The sequence below is a fragment of the Colletotrichum fructicola genome (genome assembly GCF_000319635.2).
Source record: "Colletotrichum fructicola Nara gc5 chromosome Unknown KSG_Nara_v1_contig05, whole genome shotgun sequence".
NCBI lineage: Eukaryota > Fungi > Ascomycota > Sordariomycetes > Glomerellales > Glomerellaceae > Colletotrichum > Colletotrichum fructicola.
Window position 1 is genome coordinate 175155 of NW_027094055.1, and position 15356 is coordinate 190510.

Genomic DNA, 15356 nt, shown 5'->3' on the forward strand with positions numbered 1-15356 from the left:
TTCGGGTCGTACTGAGAATCGGATCTGTAGGGCTTGAGTCTCTCAACTCAGCCGAAAGGTGCGGTGGACCAATCGTGCCCTTGGTCAATAGGCCCGCTGGCCGCCGTCCTATGAACGTCACGGAGAAGATATTCGCCTTGCACGATGTAAATCTTCCAGGATGGGTACGCACTGGGGACACCATCAGGATTTCCGTTGACTGGGTCATGGCCAGTGAAGCAACTTGGCACGTAAGTTTGGGCGCTTAGTTTCGTGGAGCGCAACCCCGATAACGTATGACAGGGCATGCTTCAAGCGTACAACAAGCTTGGAGATCCTGGTATTTTCTCGAACTCCAGGTTTTGGCTTGCAGGCGATCATGTTGTTGATCCCAGGATTATGGACACACCGCTTGTCCAGAAGCTTGTTGGCCAGATGGACTTTGCAAGAAAGAGGTTCAAAATGACCGAGTTCCAAGGCCACAACTACACCATCATGCATACAGAGTTCTACCGCGAGCGTGCACAGCCTGGACAGATAATCATCGGTTCTGATTCTCATACCTGTAGTGCGGGCGCTGATGGATGTCTTGCTATTGGCCTAGGCGCCACCGAAGTCACGATGGCGCTCGTCACTGGCGAGATCTGGTTCAAGGTTCCAGAGGTTGTTGAAATTCGCCTGATCGGCAAACCACGACGAGGTGTAGGCGGGAAGGACATTATCCTATATATACTGCAACAACTCAAGCGCAACACCGTTGCGGCGGACAGAGTTGTAGAGTACACTGGGCCAGGATGTCGATGGCTGAGCCCCGACGCCCGCTTCGCTGTTGCTAACATGACAACTGAATTTGGTGGCATCACAGGCATCTTCCATGCGGATGAAGTAACCAAGCAGTTCATCGATTCCCGAAAGACGGCTCATCACAAGACCGCTTCTTACTACTTCAAGCCGGACGAAGGTTGTTCATACGCTGAGTCTCACATCATTGACATATCTCTGGCGCAGCCATTCGTGGCTCGATATCCTAGTCCCGATGACGTTGTGCCCGTGTCAGAGGTTGCAGGCACACATCTCGATGGCGTATTCATCGGCGCATGCACAACGGCGGAGGAAGATCTCATAATGGGAGCATTGGTTCTGCAAGCTGGTCTCGAGGCAGGAAAGCAGCCCGTTGCGGGAGGAAACCGCCGAGTGGTGCCGGGAAGCCGTCCTATCGCGGACTACTTGCGAAAGTCCGGACTCGCAGAGATCTATGAACGTGCTGGCTTCACCATCGGTGTTCCAGGATGCAGCTATTGCGTGGGTATGGGTGCGGATATGGCCCAGCCAGGTGAGGTCTGGTTGAGCAGCCAAAACCGCAACTTTGAAAACCGAATGGGGAAGGGTAAGTGGTTTTGAAACACGGATATGTCTTTTTGATATTTACTAGAACTGATGGTGTGTTATAGGGGCTGTTGGAAGTTTGGCTTCCGCCGCAACGGTCGCTGCGTCGTCCTTTGACATGGTCGTGACATCGCCGCAGGAGCTCATCGATCTTGTTCCAGATGAGCGATGGAACAGCATCAAAGGCAAAGGCTCACTTCCCGAGGGACCTCTCACCCAACCGCTCTGGGTCGAGCCACCTGGACAAGATGCCGAGAAACAAGAGGGCGCAGAAGATGAGCAGGAATTCAGACTGACTGACGCCAGAGCGGGAGACAATGGGGCAACAGGATCTGGCACTATTAAGAGCAAAGTCTTTCGACTGGGAGACTTCATTGACACTGATGCGGTACGTCTCTGACCCTGCTTTTAAGACAGATATCAGACACTGACGTTACTGACTGCCGCTTATCAGCTTGCCCCGGCCCAATATCTCCTTACATCAAAGAATAACGAAGAGTTAGGAAGCCACTGTCTTGAGCACACCACTCCAGAGTTCCGACAGAAGGTCAAAGAAGGTTACGAGGTGGTCGTCGCCGGCAAGGCGTTTGGGTGCGGATCTAGCCGCCAGGAGTCTGTTCAATCACTGCTAGGTTTGTCTATCTTTGACTGGATGCAACGCGCTTCTCGGCCTGGAGTAGTAAGGACCATGCTGAATATTTGACAACAGGTGCTGGGGTGAAGTGTGTTATAGCCCAGAGTTTTGCCTTCATCTACAGCAGGAATCAGCCATCTTTGGGACTATGGGGGTTCATCATCAATGATGCTCAATTTTACGAGAAGGCAAACATGGGAGCGGACATCGAGATTGATCTTGACCGCAATGTTGTGACAGTTGATGGGATGTCTTTCGATTTCCAGCTTTCTGAGCTAGAGAAAAAGCTGACCAAGATGGGCGGTATGACAAATGCATTCAACCAATTTGGACAGCGAATCTACGACGTCTTGACTGGGCGAAGCTCTAAGAATGGCAGTGTTCTCAAGGAACCTAAGGTTAAGGCCCCACAGGACGCTATGGCTTGGTAAACTGGAAAGAGTTTTGGACGCCACTTTGAATCGGTATTTTCCTGGATTTCCCAGCCTTTTGTCTATCCCCTCTAGCACTTAGTTAGATGATGATTTAGACCAACCAGTTTCCATTCTCGTCCTCGTATCCCATGTCAACGTAAGTCCAGCCCTGCTGAGTCATAACGCCATCGATGACCATGTGCTGGGACTCGATGTTGTTAGAGAATCTTTCCTTCCTGATCGTCTTGTGGGCGTCGTTGATCTTGTTCATCTCCTCATCGGTGAGCGTGACCAAGCGGATGTTCTCCTCAATGCGCGATTTGTTCGCGCTCTTCGGGATGATGCTAGTTCCACGTTGGACAGCCCAGGATAGCGATACAACGCCAGTGGAACAGTCATGCGCCTTTGCGATGCTGGTGAAGAGTTCGTGAGTGAGGATTTCATTCTGCGCGGATCGCGATCCGCCCAGGGTACTAATGAAGTTAGTAATCTCTGGTGCCGAAGGAGCTGACGGTCTCACCTCCAGCCCATCACATGAATGCCCTTCTCTTGGCAGTAAGGCACCAGCTTCAGGTTAGGGTTGAATGCGTGCATCTCCACTTGGTTTATGGCAGGCACAATCTTGGCCTCAGCCAGGAGCTCATCCATGACCTTCGGCATGAAGTTGCTAACGCCAATGGTCCTGCACTTCTCCCCAACCAGAGGCTCCATCAACTTCCAGGTCGCGATGAAGGTAGGGCTCTCCCACTTCTTGAGAACCTTCTTCTCAGGGGCGGGTGTGGTGGCCCACGGCCAGTGCATCAGGAACACATCGATGTAGTCGAGGCCGAGAGCATCGAGAGAGATCTGCAAAGCTGCCGCCGGGTCGTGGTGCCACTCTCCCCAGAACTTGGTCACCACAATGATCTCAGACCTAGGAACCCCACTGTTGCGAATGGCCTTGCCGACGACCTCCTCGACACCATAAAGCTGGGCAGTATCGATAAGGCGGTAGCCGACCTTGAGGGCGTGAATGATGGACTCTTCTAGGGCCTTGGCGTCATCCGTTCCTTGACTGCCTGTAGCATGTCAATCCATTGTGTTTAAACAAGCCAAGGCTTTTTACTTACCTTGCCAAGTTCCCAATCCAACGGCAGGGAATTCGAGTCCTAGGATTTGCCCTGTCAGTTCGGCAACCTTTCCCTGGTAAGAAGCAGCGCACCATTATTGAGCTTAAACGTCTTAGTGCAAATTGGCGGCGCCATAGTGTCGCTGTAGATCTGTGAAAATCGACAGGTGATCTTGTAGTTCCTGTAATCGGAATATTTCGCGAGGCGTCAAGAGGTGGTAGTGGTAGATCGGTGCGTCTGCTGTGCGACCTCTACTGCGGGGAAGCAACGTGTTTGGGTATGACGTCATTCGAGCTAACGAGCAGCTTGTGCTGTCATTGGCTTGCATACAATGAATTAGTGGTTTTCAACACTCATTGAAATTGAAAAGCGGCTGGTTCTAGGGGAGAAGATTTACCCAGGCTGTAGATCTAACATCTAACATACATATCCATATCGGAAACGAAGTCAAGGGTGCGGTGTTGCAACGGGGATAAGCGCGATACCATGGGACCAAGCACAGGCCCCCGCAGCATCACTTTTTTACATGCCTATGCACGTTGGTTCTTGGACCTTGCGACGGCTTCTCATATTATTTCATATTTTCTTCGGGAACATGAAATCATGCAAGATTCCTCAATGTTTCCTCGGCCGATAGTTTAGTTCTCCGCATTAGCAGGTCGGACCGATGCTGCTGTCGTGTTGGGCCGCGTAATCCAACCCCCAGAGCAGCCTCATGTCACCCAACATCGACTCGGCGCAGGCAAATCCCTTTCCTGCGATGTCTGAGACCACAACTTCCACCCTCTTCTGATATTCCACCTGCCTGACCTCCATTGCAACACCCATCAAAATTACCAAGTAGCACCATGACTCAAGACCTAGCATAGGAACTCTTTGCTCTAGCCTTTCGAGAACAAAGACACCATGTGCTTCAAGATCAGGCATGTCGTGCATATGCGGGAGGTGCTCGTCGATGAGTTTCCATGTTGGGTCCCAGAAGGTTCGGGTGAGTCCCATGAGGGCAAAATGGTAGAAGACCTCTCTCATGCAACCAAAATCGTTCCCTTCCACGTCGTCGCTTGCATCGTCTCTGCCTCGAAACATCTCCATCACGTCGATCACTCTACCAGAGCTTTCGACAACCTCCTTTCCAGATTTCAGCAAACCATAGCTGGCTAGAGCCTCCTTAAGCTCGTCCTCCGTTGCTTCAGATTCGGTTTGACGGTCTGCGATGATCTGACGCGCTTGTCTCACCCATTTTGTGGCTCTGTATTCAATTTTCCCAGGCTTAACAACCCTCCAATACTCAGATATGTTGTTTATGATAGTGAGGCTTACCTGTGGTGCAGTCGAGCAAAGTTCACGACGTATTTGCAGTAATGATGGAGGATCGCGGCATTTGCGCGGATATTGCTGGTAGCTGAGTCAATGTCTGCGAATGGTGAAGGATCGTAGAGGTCAACATCGACGAGATATGTGTCTTCAAATGAGATCATGGCGTGGTAGCCAGCCATAAGAGAATAGTTGATGAGAAGGCCCCTATCGAAATACAGATGAGGGCCTCGTCGCTCTTTCTTTAGTTGATCCTGTATTTTGTCCGATAACTTGCGCAATACTGCTTGGAAAAGGAGCCATGAACGGGCTACCATGGCCTGGAGTTGTTAGTTAAACCAATTTTCCACATCCTAGCGCCGGGATCTCTTGACTTGCCTCCATGTAAGCGAGGAGAATGCCAAATACCAGCGTCAGATGTTGATCATGGCACTCTGGCGATGTGAGGATATCCAAGAAATCATTCAACTTGTGACGGTCTGAGGCAGCCACCGCAGCTGCAGCCGCCTGCTTTTTGCTCACGTCTCCCTCTTTTTGAAATTCGAGAAGAATTTTGCCGATGGTCATGACAACGGCCCTCACGGGTATGGATGTTTCCAGGTATGTTCTCAGAAATGAGAGTGAAAACACATCGGTGAGGGGCGATGGCGAATCTCCGACGAACGCAAAGAAAGCAGTCGTGATTTCATGCGGCAAAGGTTCCAATGCACCCGGCGTGGTGTTGAGATCTCCAGGTGTTGTAATTTTTGAGCCAACCGTAGCTGGAGATGAATGGCTCATTGGCGACGCTGAGGTGGAAGACGACAACGATCTCTTCCGTTGACGCATCCGTCGACACTCGCACTATAAGTCTGGTAAGTATTCTTCGTGTAACAACGAGTCAGAATATGACTGACCATTGCCCATAGCTGGCGGCAAGATGGACATTGTCGAGCAGCCGCGGCCGCTTTGCGATCGCGAGGTCCGGTCGGCTTTCGTATCCTGTATCCATCCATGGCCATCCTCTTCTCGCTCCTCTGCAGCCCAGGAAGACGTTGAAGGCGCGCGCACTTAAAGATGAAGTGCGAAGACCGATCACGATCGGCCAATTTCCGGAGCTGTAGTCAAGTGCCGAGAAGGAGCAACTCGTATCGGCAGCTTTCCCTGTACGCCGTAGGTCACAGGTGTTCATGAGATCCGGTCGACTTTCGGCTCAGAGGACAGGGTTCTGGACGTTCACATCGGCGTGGAAACTCCACGTGTGCATGAATCTCATGTTACCCTCAAAGTTTCCAGGTTGTGAAAGTCAATTATCATTGGGCGATTTGCTGGCGAGGCACCATAGGACGGCATGAGGACAGGGCGTCCGGACGGCCAAACCAGAATGTGAACAGAGAGACAGAAAAGACGGGGAAGAGATGACTGGGAGGAGGTGCGACGAACAACTGATTTTGAGTTTAGGCCCCATTTGCCGGGCCGCACCACGGGGCGAATTGCTCTTCGAAACGAATAAGGACCCCCCGCTGCGTTTGAGTTTTGAGTAGGGTAATGTTTGCCCGATCCGTGCTGTGACGCAGAGCAATGAAGTTGCCAAGCAAGGGGCGTGCGCTTTTGCCTTTGTCTTTAGTTCGCTGATGATGGCACCGCCTGCCGACGAGTATGTGCAGCCGATCTCCACGCCTTCAGCCTCAATTGTGCATCAATGCCAACATTCAACCCTACAACCGGAAAAGGTAAATGCGTTTCCGTCGGACTCCCACAGTTCTCCGTGAAGGCACAATCGCGTATTTCGTTCAACAGCCCAACGCAACCTGATGCACCTTAGAATACCCACTCTGTGACAGCAACTTTAGACGACCTGACTCAGAACTCTGGGTAATGGGGCCATGGCCATATCGCGGAAATAAACCCCAAACAAGAGGATGTCCAAGGCCTTGGCTGAATAAGGGATGCCGGTGCTGTCACCGGCTTAGTTGCACGGTACTGCGCCGGGCAGATAGGTAGACAGGGAAGACAAACAGACAAAAGCGAAAATAAGCATAATCTGGTTTCTAGATCTGGCGGCGGGTCAAGGTTGGTGAGCCAATACATTAGTCGTGTTTACGAACACGGAGCAGCCCGTAGCGCACGTTGCAGACAGTAATGTCTTGCTGAAGCTGATTCTAGCCTAGAGTCACACGACTCATATCATTGTTCGCTCTGTATTGACCCGTCGGAGTGCTCCATGCGCCGAAGCTAAGTTATTGAAAGCTTTTCCGCGTAGGAACTGCGAGATCTTTGTGTTACGTTTGGGGTAATAGCTACCGTGGAACAGACTCAACTTCCATGTCATTATGAAGAAATGAATTCGCTCAGACCTTGCTCAGCGCCGTTGTGAAGCTCACGAAGCTTGTTACTCCGGTATACTGCAAAAGTCGCGCGACTGTTGCGACTTAGTCTAACCGGCCACCCTGGTAGCTTGGTTGGCAATGTCAACTAAACCGACACCACTCCTTTCTCCGTCTGGTCCCTCTCCTCAAGTCCAAACTCAGTCTCCAATTCCTTCCTCAACTTGACCTCTCGCTCAAGAAAGCTCAGCAAGAAGGCGAGCCCCGCAAACGAAAGCGCAATAAAAAAGACCTTACTCAAAGCTTCAGTGAAAACCTCAATAATCTGATCTCTGACGGGTGTAGAGAAAATCTCAACGAACACCTTCGTCGCGCTCGCATAAGCATCTCCATGTCTCAGCACATCCCTCGCCTCAGCGTCATCAACAATCTCAGCAAACTTGGCGGTGTAGGTGTTGAAGATGGCAGCTGGAATAGCTACACCCCAGATCTGACCAAAGCTCCGGATAAACGACCAGCTCGCTGTTGCTGCCGCCTGGTCCTTCTCTTCTAAGCTAGCTTGAAATGCCGGCAGTAGCGTGTTGAGGAGCATCCCTGACCCCAGCGCTGGCACAACTTGGACCAACACCCATGCCGCTGTGCCGCTGTGTCGGTCTAGCAGGGTCCAAACGCCGAAGCCGACTGCAAGGAGCGCAAAGCCAGAGATGTGGAGGGCTTTATATCTTCCCCAGCGGCTGAGTACCACCGCAGATACAGCAGCCCCTGGAATGGCAATAAGGCAAACCGGTAGTAGCTGCACGCCGGACCGTGCAGGGGTTGATAGCTTCACGGCTTGGAAGTAGAGAGGGAGAAAGAAGAATGCCCAGTATACCATTGCCGAGTTGAGAAAGGTCGTGGCATAGACCACAGCTGAGGTGCGGTTGGCAAACAGGCGGAGGGGCATCACTGGCTCTGGGACGATTCCGGATCCTTCGAAGACGCAGAAGACAGACAGACCCAGAAGACCGAGAATCAGGGGGACGATGACCTTGTAGGAAGACCAGGGATGGACGGAGCCTGCCCAAGTAAGAGCAATGAGAACAGATACTGCCGAGGCTATCAAAATGGCGTTGCCAATCACGTCGATCCGGCGAAGTTTGTTTCCAGTTGTAGAGGTCCTATCCCACTTCACGTGGAGGAAGAGGTAAAGAAGGACAAGTGAGAAGCCGCCAACAGGCAGGTTGATGTAGAATACCTGCGTGAGTTAGCATTTGCCACAGAAAGACCAGGGGAAATATGACCCATCTCCAAGACGTCTTCTGCACAATGATTCCGCCCACGAAGGGGCCTATCGCGGTTCCGATCCCGTAAGTGACCAGGATGATTGCAATATAATTTCCTCTGTCTCTAAGCGGCACAAGATCTGAGATGATGATGTCAACAATCATGTTGATACCCCCACTTCCGGCTCCCTGAATCGCTCGGCCAGCGATGAGCATCGCAGGGCCATTTGCACCGCCACAGATGCCGCTTCCTAAGGTGAAAAGAGCTACGATGGCAATGGTGAGATATCTGCGACCAAAGAGGTTCGAAAGTTGGCCGAAAAGCGGTTGTACTGCTGCGCTACGTCTCGGGAGATTAGATATGTGTTGGCATGAATACGACTGGAAAGGTTTACCTCGTGAGGAAGAATATGTTGGCGACCCAAACGTAGCTGCTTCCAAAGTTGAGCTTTTCGACAATTGTGGGCAGCGAGGTGACGATGACTGTATTCTCCAGCGATGCGAGAAGGGAGGTGAAGCACAGCGCAAACAAGATGGCCCAGAAACGGTAGTCTTTCTTGTATGAATCTGATGCATTCAACCCAGCTACCTCGGGGGTGTCACCGGATTTCTCGTCGATGTGAGGCTCTGTCATGTTGACGAACGTGCTAATAGTTTTGTGGATGTGGTTCTCTGTGTCAGCTGCTGTAAGCTTCGCCGGCGGTTCTAAATCTTGTGAGCTTAAAATAGTTCACAATGAGCTTTCGAAGAAGATGTGTTCTGTCGTTGCAAGGGACAGCAGTGAATATTTCACCTCTAGTACCCCTGAGTATTTAGCATGGTAGCTATGTTAGCTGGAGAGTTTTAATCCCCCGACCACGATGATCGGAGGCTTCTTGATGATCAGGTTGCTGACGGGCTTACGACACGATCCTTCGACAAGCAGTCGGAGGCTTTCGCCAAATGTCTTACGCTTTTCATCGGGGCCCTATTGGACGGTCTTATTACATCAGCCATTGGTCACAAAAAGGACCAAGTCAGACCCCGTCTGGGCCATCTCATATGAATTTCCTGTATAGTGAGAGAATGCACATCTTTGTTAGTTGTAAAACGACACTATTCAGAACTCGAAAACCTAAATATCACTCTACTTATATTTCCAACTAATGGGCCAATAATTATGATCGCTTAGCAATGCCTTATGACTACTGGGCTCCCTTTATTGCCCCTTGGGGCCCCGCGCCCAAAGCAGTAGCGAGATCTCTTAGGTATCGGCAGATACATGCACATGCTTCCATTTCCGGGGTTTGCGTTGGCCGCAAGATTGAGAAAGTCTCTGTTCACTGGTATCTAGAACCATAATATTCGTCAATCTCCAGAGCCGGCATAAAAGGGTTTGAACAGAACATGAAAATCCAAACATACCCTGGAGCCACCCTCATTACACACAGTGAAGAAACTACCGCGGCAGGGCGAAGCGTAGCAGGTGGAATTCCGCAGAACAAGTGTATGAGTTCCAAAATGGTGCTTGAAAGCGTCGACGAGCTGTTGGAGGATGCGGCGGTCCCCGCCCCCAGTGGATCTGCCGCAAACCCATTCGTCCAAGGGGATGTAGTCTTGTCTATTGACTAGTTCGAAGTCATTTCCACTTTTTTCCGAGGGAGACATGTACCCTTCGTAGCCTTGTCACTCCAAGTCTTCATGGTAGGATGAAGCGTCTTTTGCCAGACGACTGCCACGAATGAAGGCCGCTCTAATATTGACCCATGGCTGCGATGGCAAGAGAGAAGATTAACTTGACAAGCTTATGGAAGAGGTGGTCGTTATGAGAGACTAAGGAGATACTCCAGGCTAGAGAATATACCATGTTCAGCGATGTTATAGCTGTGGGCGTGCGTTGTGTAGAGCAGTTGAGTGGAAAATAGCCTTTCGGGTCTCCTTTGGAGTCTGGGGGAAGGGGAGAAAGACTGTTGTCGCCCACATTCATCACTTGCGGCGTCCGGTACTTTTATCAGTTTCTAGTCAATGGAGAGTGGTCATGTCCATGTGTCTTAATTACCTCGAAAGCCTGGCAAGTCCACCCAGAGCGAGGCACACCGACGGTCACACGAACCCGAGACGTCATGAGGCTTCAATTGAAATCTCACCCAGTGCGTGCCATATTGTCTACGTTGGCAGCTTCAGCCAATCAATGCCTCCTTTTAAATCTGTCTTACAACACCATGGAGGATGCCATACCCAGAAGTGGGCAGTGAACTGGCCAAGGAAGACAGACATTCATTCCCTCTACAATTGGTGGCAAGACATCGCACCACCGCGATTCGTCGTTGAACAGACCGAAAGGTCACTGACCTTGGCGCAAATACCTCCTCATTGAATTATGACAAAAGTTGAGTTTTCTCCCGAGGAGTGCCAGCAAGATAAGCACTTTTCCTTATTCAAAGATACTCGCTATATCCATAATTGGTATATTGTCCAACATCCACATCGAATCCGTTATAAGCGTACGACATCGTCGGCCCGGAGCTGACTCCAACGAATCCGCCGCCCGCACCCTCGTAGCCATTGCCTGGGGCAACCATTCTGCCTCCTCTTATACGGTTGACAAGCTCCGTAAGCTCCTTGAGCAGAACACTTGCCGCAATCACCTTGAAGCTCTGCAGTTGCTTCCCGTCCTCGAGCTCGAAGCCCTCGTTGGGCACCAGGCCCACCATCAGGCAGGAATATGACATCTCTAAAGCCTCCCTGTTTGGCGCGAGCATGCGGGTGACAGGATCGTCCGACAGAAACGAGTACTGGTTGCTACTGCTGCTGTTGTAGATTGAGGAGGCTTCCTGGTCCACGGCGCGGAGCTTGCGTCGCATTTGACCCACGAGCCATTCCGAAAGACGGTCGAATTCGGCCTTGAGCTTTTTGGAGTTGTCTTTCTGGCGCCTCGTTTGGGCACCAGCCTTGTTAAAGATAGACCCGCAAAAGACCTCAATCTCAGTCATTCGTTTCACGTGATTGTCGGAGTACGTGCTCATAGCTTGTATAACGGTATCCTCGTATCTTGGGGGGTTCTGTCAGCAAGCTTTGAGGGGAATTTGATCGGGGTGCATACACATCACGAAGCCTCTTGGCCTCGGCTTGCCTTGTTCTCCACGTCACCCTTCCACCAGTGTAACCGTATATCTTTCGTTCAATTAGCCCGATAAACTGATCCCAGACCGAAGGACCAGCTCTGGTCACAACTCGCTGGATATCCTCGGTCCAGATGTGCTTCTCATCGACGTTGCGGTAGAGAATGCCAAGGATTTTCTCTGACTTGTAGTATTGATGCGGCGGCAGCATGTCTTCGTCGTCCTCTTCCAGGGTTTCATTTTTACCGATGAACTCGATCTCGTTTCGGTCAAAAATATGTGCGGGTGGAGCAGGCGCCAGACTAGGTCTCTGTCAGCAATGGTCATAATCGGCAAGCAGCTCTTACTTACAAGTCGGGGCGAAATCTGGGAGCCTTGGGGATCTCTTTCGTATCGACGGGAATACCGGTCTTGGAAAAGTCGACGGCTGTCGAGTGCAGCCCAGCGAGCGTCAGGCAGTCGTTGCCCAGCGTACCATTTGGATCTTGATCAGACACGACCAGATGTCTCGTCGCGATCAGGCCCAAACAGTCTGACTGCATGAAATCGACAAACCAGTTGGCCATGTCTTCTCTCTCCACCGTCCTGCCGAGAGCCGCCGGAGTCACTCGCGGGTAGTCGGCAGCTTTGTAAGTGACCTTTGGCATGGCGTCCCGATCCCAGATAATGTTGTAAAGGTCTCCATCCAGATCGCCACCACTCAATTGGCTGGGCAAGTCTCGCCTGCCGAACTGACTGAAAGCTATGCAATTGCGCAAGTTTCGTAGCGGGTGCCCTGCGGGCGGCGTCCGCATCTTGACCAGCTGGATGTCGCCGGGATGCAAAGCTGGAGATCTTGTGACGAGTACAGGACCGTCTCTCAACGATCCATCAATGGAAGTCCTGCCAGGTCGTCGGTATGTATCGTAAGCGATGTACACCTCCCCTTCTCTCAAGAAGCCGGTCTCATCCATGACTCCGAAGACAGTCACGCCTTTCGGGACAGGGATTCTGGCTTTGTGTTTGAGTAACCGCAGTTCTTGAAGCACGACATTCTGGACTACTGTCCGCAGGAAGTCATCTCGTCGATAGTCGATGCCATATTTATCGAGGCTCTTGATAAAGGATGGTAGGAAGCAGTTTAGTCCGATGCCTTGCATATGCAAGAAGGTTCCGGTGTTGTAGGCGTCCGCTGTGACAGCTCGAAGTCGATCTAGTTCTGTCTTTTGTAACCGAAGGAAGAAGTCGTTGCGCACTCCCAAGTCTTCCAAGATCTTAATCATCTGGCGATTGAGGACCAGCTTCAGTGGCTTGGATGCTCCGCCGCAAATCTCGAGGTTCTCGGTATCCTGACTTGGAAATTTCTCCATGGACTCTCTCCTGATACACATGACACGGCCTGGAAGACGCGTATCAAGCGACAGCATTCCTTTTACGCCTCCCCACCGAATTTGAAGGCAGGTAGGGATGAGAGAGCCCCTCGGCAGACGGGGCCAGATCAGTTCGAGGGCTTCCCTGGAAATGGTGCCCACCCCGTCGCTGAAGACGCGGTCGTCGCCCCCAATGGAAGACTTAATGTCGGGAATATTCCAGGCGCTGATGTCGCTATCAGTGAGAGAGATGAAGGCAGGTGTCTCAGAAAAGGTCTGCCCAATCCTAGCGGCACACTTGGCCGGAATTTGAATGTGTTCGAAATCACCGAGGGACTTGATGATATGTCTGTAGAGCTGCATTTCTCCGCTGTCGTCGACGAAAGGGGCCATGAACCAAGCTGCGTGTGATCGGAGAGAAGAGTGTGAGAAGCCGAGGAACTGGTAGATTCGTCCAGCAACCTGAATTCCTTTGTTCAGTACATTCTTGTAGCGCTCGAAAACATCTTCGTAATTGACCCTCGGATTGAACCAGAGGTCGGTGCCGTCCTCGTCACAGAATTGCACTCTCATGAAGTAGTCTGTGTGGTTTCGGTGTTTGCGAAGGATGCGGTTGAGTGGTTCCATCTCGGGTCCGTGAAGAGTGACTCTCGTGGGTGTCACCATGGCTTTGAACACCCATGCGTGGTGATTGGACACATCCGGACCGTACAGGGTACTCCTGTAGTCACCCTCCGCCTGTATTCTTCTTTCCATCTCGAGGAGGAACTTCAGAATCTCATCTGGATCCAAGACGTTCGGATGTATGTCGTGAGTGGGGAACGGTAAACATTCTCGAGGCCCATCACGTAGGCTTTGAAGCGCCTGGTCAGATAGCGGGTCTGGCCGTTTCGCCTTCCTTGCCTGCCTGAAGAGAATCTCGATCTTGAGAAGCAAGTCATAGGCTACCCGGGGATGCAGGTAATTGTTCCAGACCAGAGACTGCATGAGAAAGAGGATGCGAAAGGGTAAGGCCGTCTCTGTTCCTAAATGTGTCAAGTGCTTGTAGAAAACATCCCATGAGCTTTGATATTCAAGCGTCCAATGAGCCGGGCGTCCATCGTAAGAAATTTGAAAGTGGACGATGCTGAAAAGTTGCCTGTTCTTCAGCGACATCATTTTGTGGTCAAAATCAGTATCGAGAACACTGAGTTGGTAAACTAGACATTTCCCAGCGTAACCGGCATTCAGTGGAGCATCTGGTATATCGGTGCAGCGTACGAACTGTTTGTGTTGAGGCGCCGGTCTCGAAAGGGTGAGTTGTGAAAATTGGTCTTCCAGCTTGACCTTGTTGCGGTAGAATTTGGGAGGTTCGGATAATATGAAGGTAAAAGTGCATGGGGATGAGGAATGAATTAATTCAAAGACAGAGGAATACGGAATCTCAACCTTGAAATCATTTGTGAACTTGATGATAATCATCCTTCTGCCGAATGATGCCACAGCTCCAATATCAAGGCGATACTGCTCAACAAAGGTCAGGGTTTTGGATCCGTTTCGAAAAGAATTGTGACCGCAAGCCAAATGTCTGACTGGAAATGCGATGGCTTCCTCAGCAGAGAGAGCATCGAGTCGATCCCGATCTTTGACTTTCTCCTGGAGACGATGATGCAGGCTCTTGAGCATGAAGGGGTCCGGCGCCTTGTTTCCTGCTTGGACGAATATGGGGGTGTTCATGAGATAGAGCCTGGCCCTCTCCTTGGGACCCTTTCTGGCTTTGGACGAGAAGCCGCGGCCGTCTGTTGTGGCTGGATCAGCGATGATCTGTTTGCCATAGCGTTTGAGAAAGAAGACGCCATCCTTCTGGTTTAAAAAGGTGACCCAGCCGACGTTTTTGTTGAGTTTGGAATTACACGTCCATGCAGTGATGCCCAGGGCATTCATGTAAGGTTTGAGCTGTTTCTCCAAGGTGCGATCCGTCAACTGCTGAGGGACGTTGGTCATGAAGACCTCCATGATGATAGATGGGTCGCGGCTTTCGACCGGACTGCAATGGATGAGATAGAATAGCGGTGATGAGGGAATCCCGTGAATCCTATGTTGTTGAGACCGTCAACTTGGATGTAAGCATTGGCAGAGCAGACAGCTCGTGGCTCAATTCGGCATGTTGACGGGCGACTGCATCTAAGACGGATGTCAGTCTTGGTCTGAGTAAGGGTTCCTCTCGAACAAGAGATAAGGTACCTTAACAAGATGATGACCTATACGGTATGAGTGATGTCCCGTAGCCAGTCACATGAAAGGCTCGTAGAGGGACGTAAGATAAGATTTCAATTAAATGGTCAGCAGGCTGGACGAGCGGAAGCTTTTCAGGTGTAAATGACGGCGCTTGCTTCTGTGGTGACGGACGCGAGCTGGCAAACGACCACCCGAGCAGCAAACAAGCTGGGATGAGGAGCAAACAATGCTCTTCTGCAGGCCAATGAAGATGCCACTCGAGACTAACGGGAGCCACCGGGCAGTT

At 51.2% G+C, this 15356-nt stretch overlaps 5 protein-coding genes across 5 annotated transcripts; 1 reads left to right on the forward strand and 4 right to left on the reverse strand.

Moving 5' to 3' along the window:
• Positions 1-110: 110 nt before the first annotated feature.
• On the forward strand, positions 111-2430 carry acoC-1 (putative aconitate hydratase; the record flags this gene model as incomplete). The annotated part of the gene is made up of 5 exons (XM_032034968.1): positions 111-230; positions 283-1366; positions 1431-1753; positions 1820-1997; positions 2075-2430. The coding sequence occupies 5 exons, from the start codon at positions 111-113 to the stop codon at positions 2428-2430; spliced, it is 2061 nt and encodes a 686-aa protein (XP_031885971.1).
• A 94-nt stretch (positions 2431-2524) lies between these two features.
• Positions 2525-3656, reverse strand: CGGC5_v008715 (Glycerol 2-dehydrogenase; the record flags this gene model as incomplete). Its single annotated transcript, XM_032034967.1, has 4 exons — positions 2525-2885; positions 2933-3470; positions 3522-3560; positions 3614-3656. 4 exons carry the CDS (start codon positions 3654-3656, stop codon positions 2525-2527), a joined length of 981 nt encoding a protein of 326 aa, XP_031886051.1.
• Positions 3657-4172: 516 nt separating this feature from the next.
• CGGC5_v008716 (uncharacterized protein) lies at positions 4173-4999 on the reverse strand (the record flags this gene model as incomplete). Its single annotated transcript, XM_032034966.2, has 2 exons — positions 4173-4770; positions 4842-4999. 2 exons carry the CDS (start codon positions 4997-4999, stop codon positions 4173-4175), a joined length of 756 nt encoding a protein of 251 aa, XP_031885922.2.
• A 2290-nt stretch (positions 5000-7289) lies between these two features.
• On the reverse strand, positions 7290-9037 carry CGGC5_v008717 (Efflux pump FUS6; the record flags this gene model as incomplete). Its single annotated transcript, XM_032034963.1, has 3 exons — positions 7290-8375; positions 8422-8743; positions 8799-9037. The coding sequence occupies 3 exons, from the start codon at positions 9035-9037 to the stop codon at positions 7290-7292; spliced, it is 1647 nt and encodes a 548-aa protein (XP_031885920.1).
• Positions 9038-10820: 1783 nt separating this feature from the next.
• RDR1-1 (RNA-dependent RNA polymerase 1) lies at positions 10821-14848 on the reverse strand (the record flags this gene model as incomplete). The annotated part of the gene is made up of 3 exons (XM_032034961.1): positions 10821-11433; positions 11486-11806; positions 11856-14848. 3 exons carry the CDS (start codon positions 14846-14848, stop codon positions 10821-10823), a joined length of 3927 nt encoding a protein of 1308 aa, XP_031886096.1.
• Positions 14849-15356: the final 508 nt, after the last annotated feature.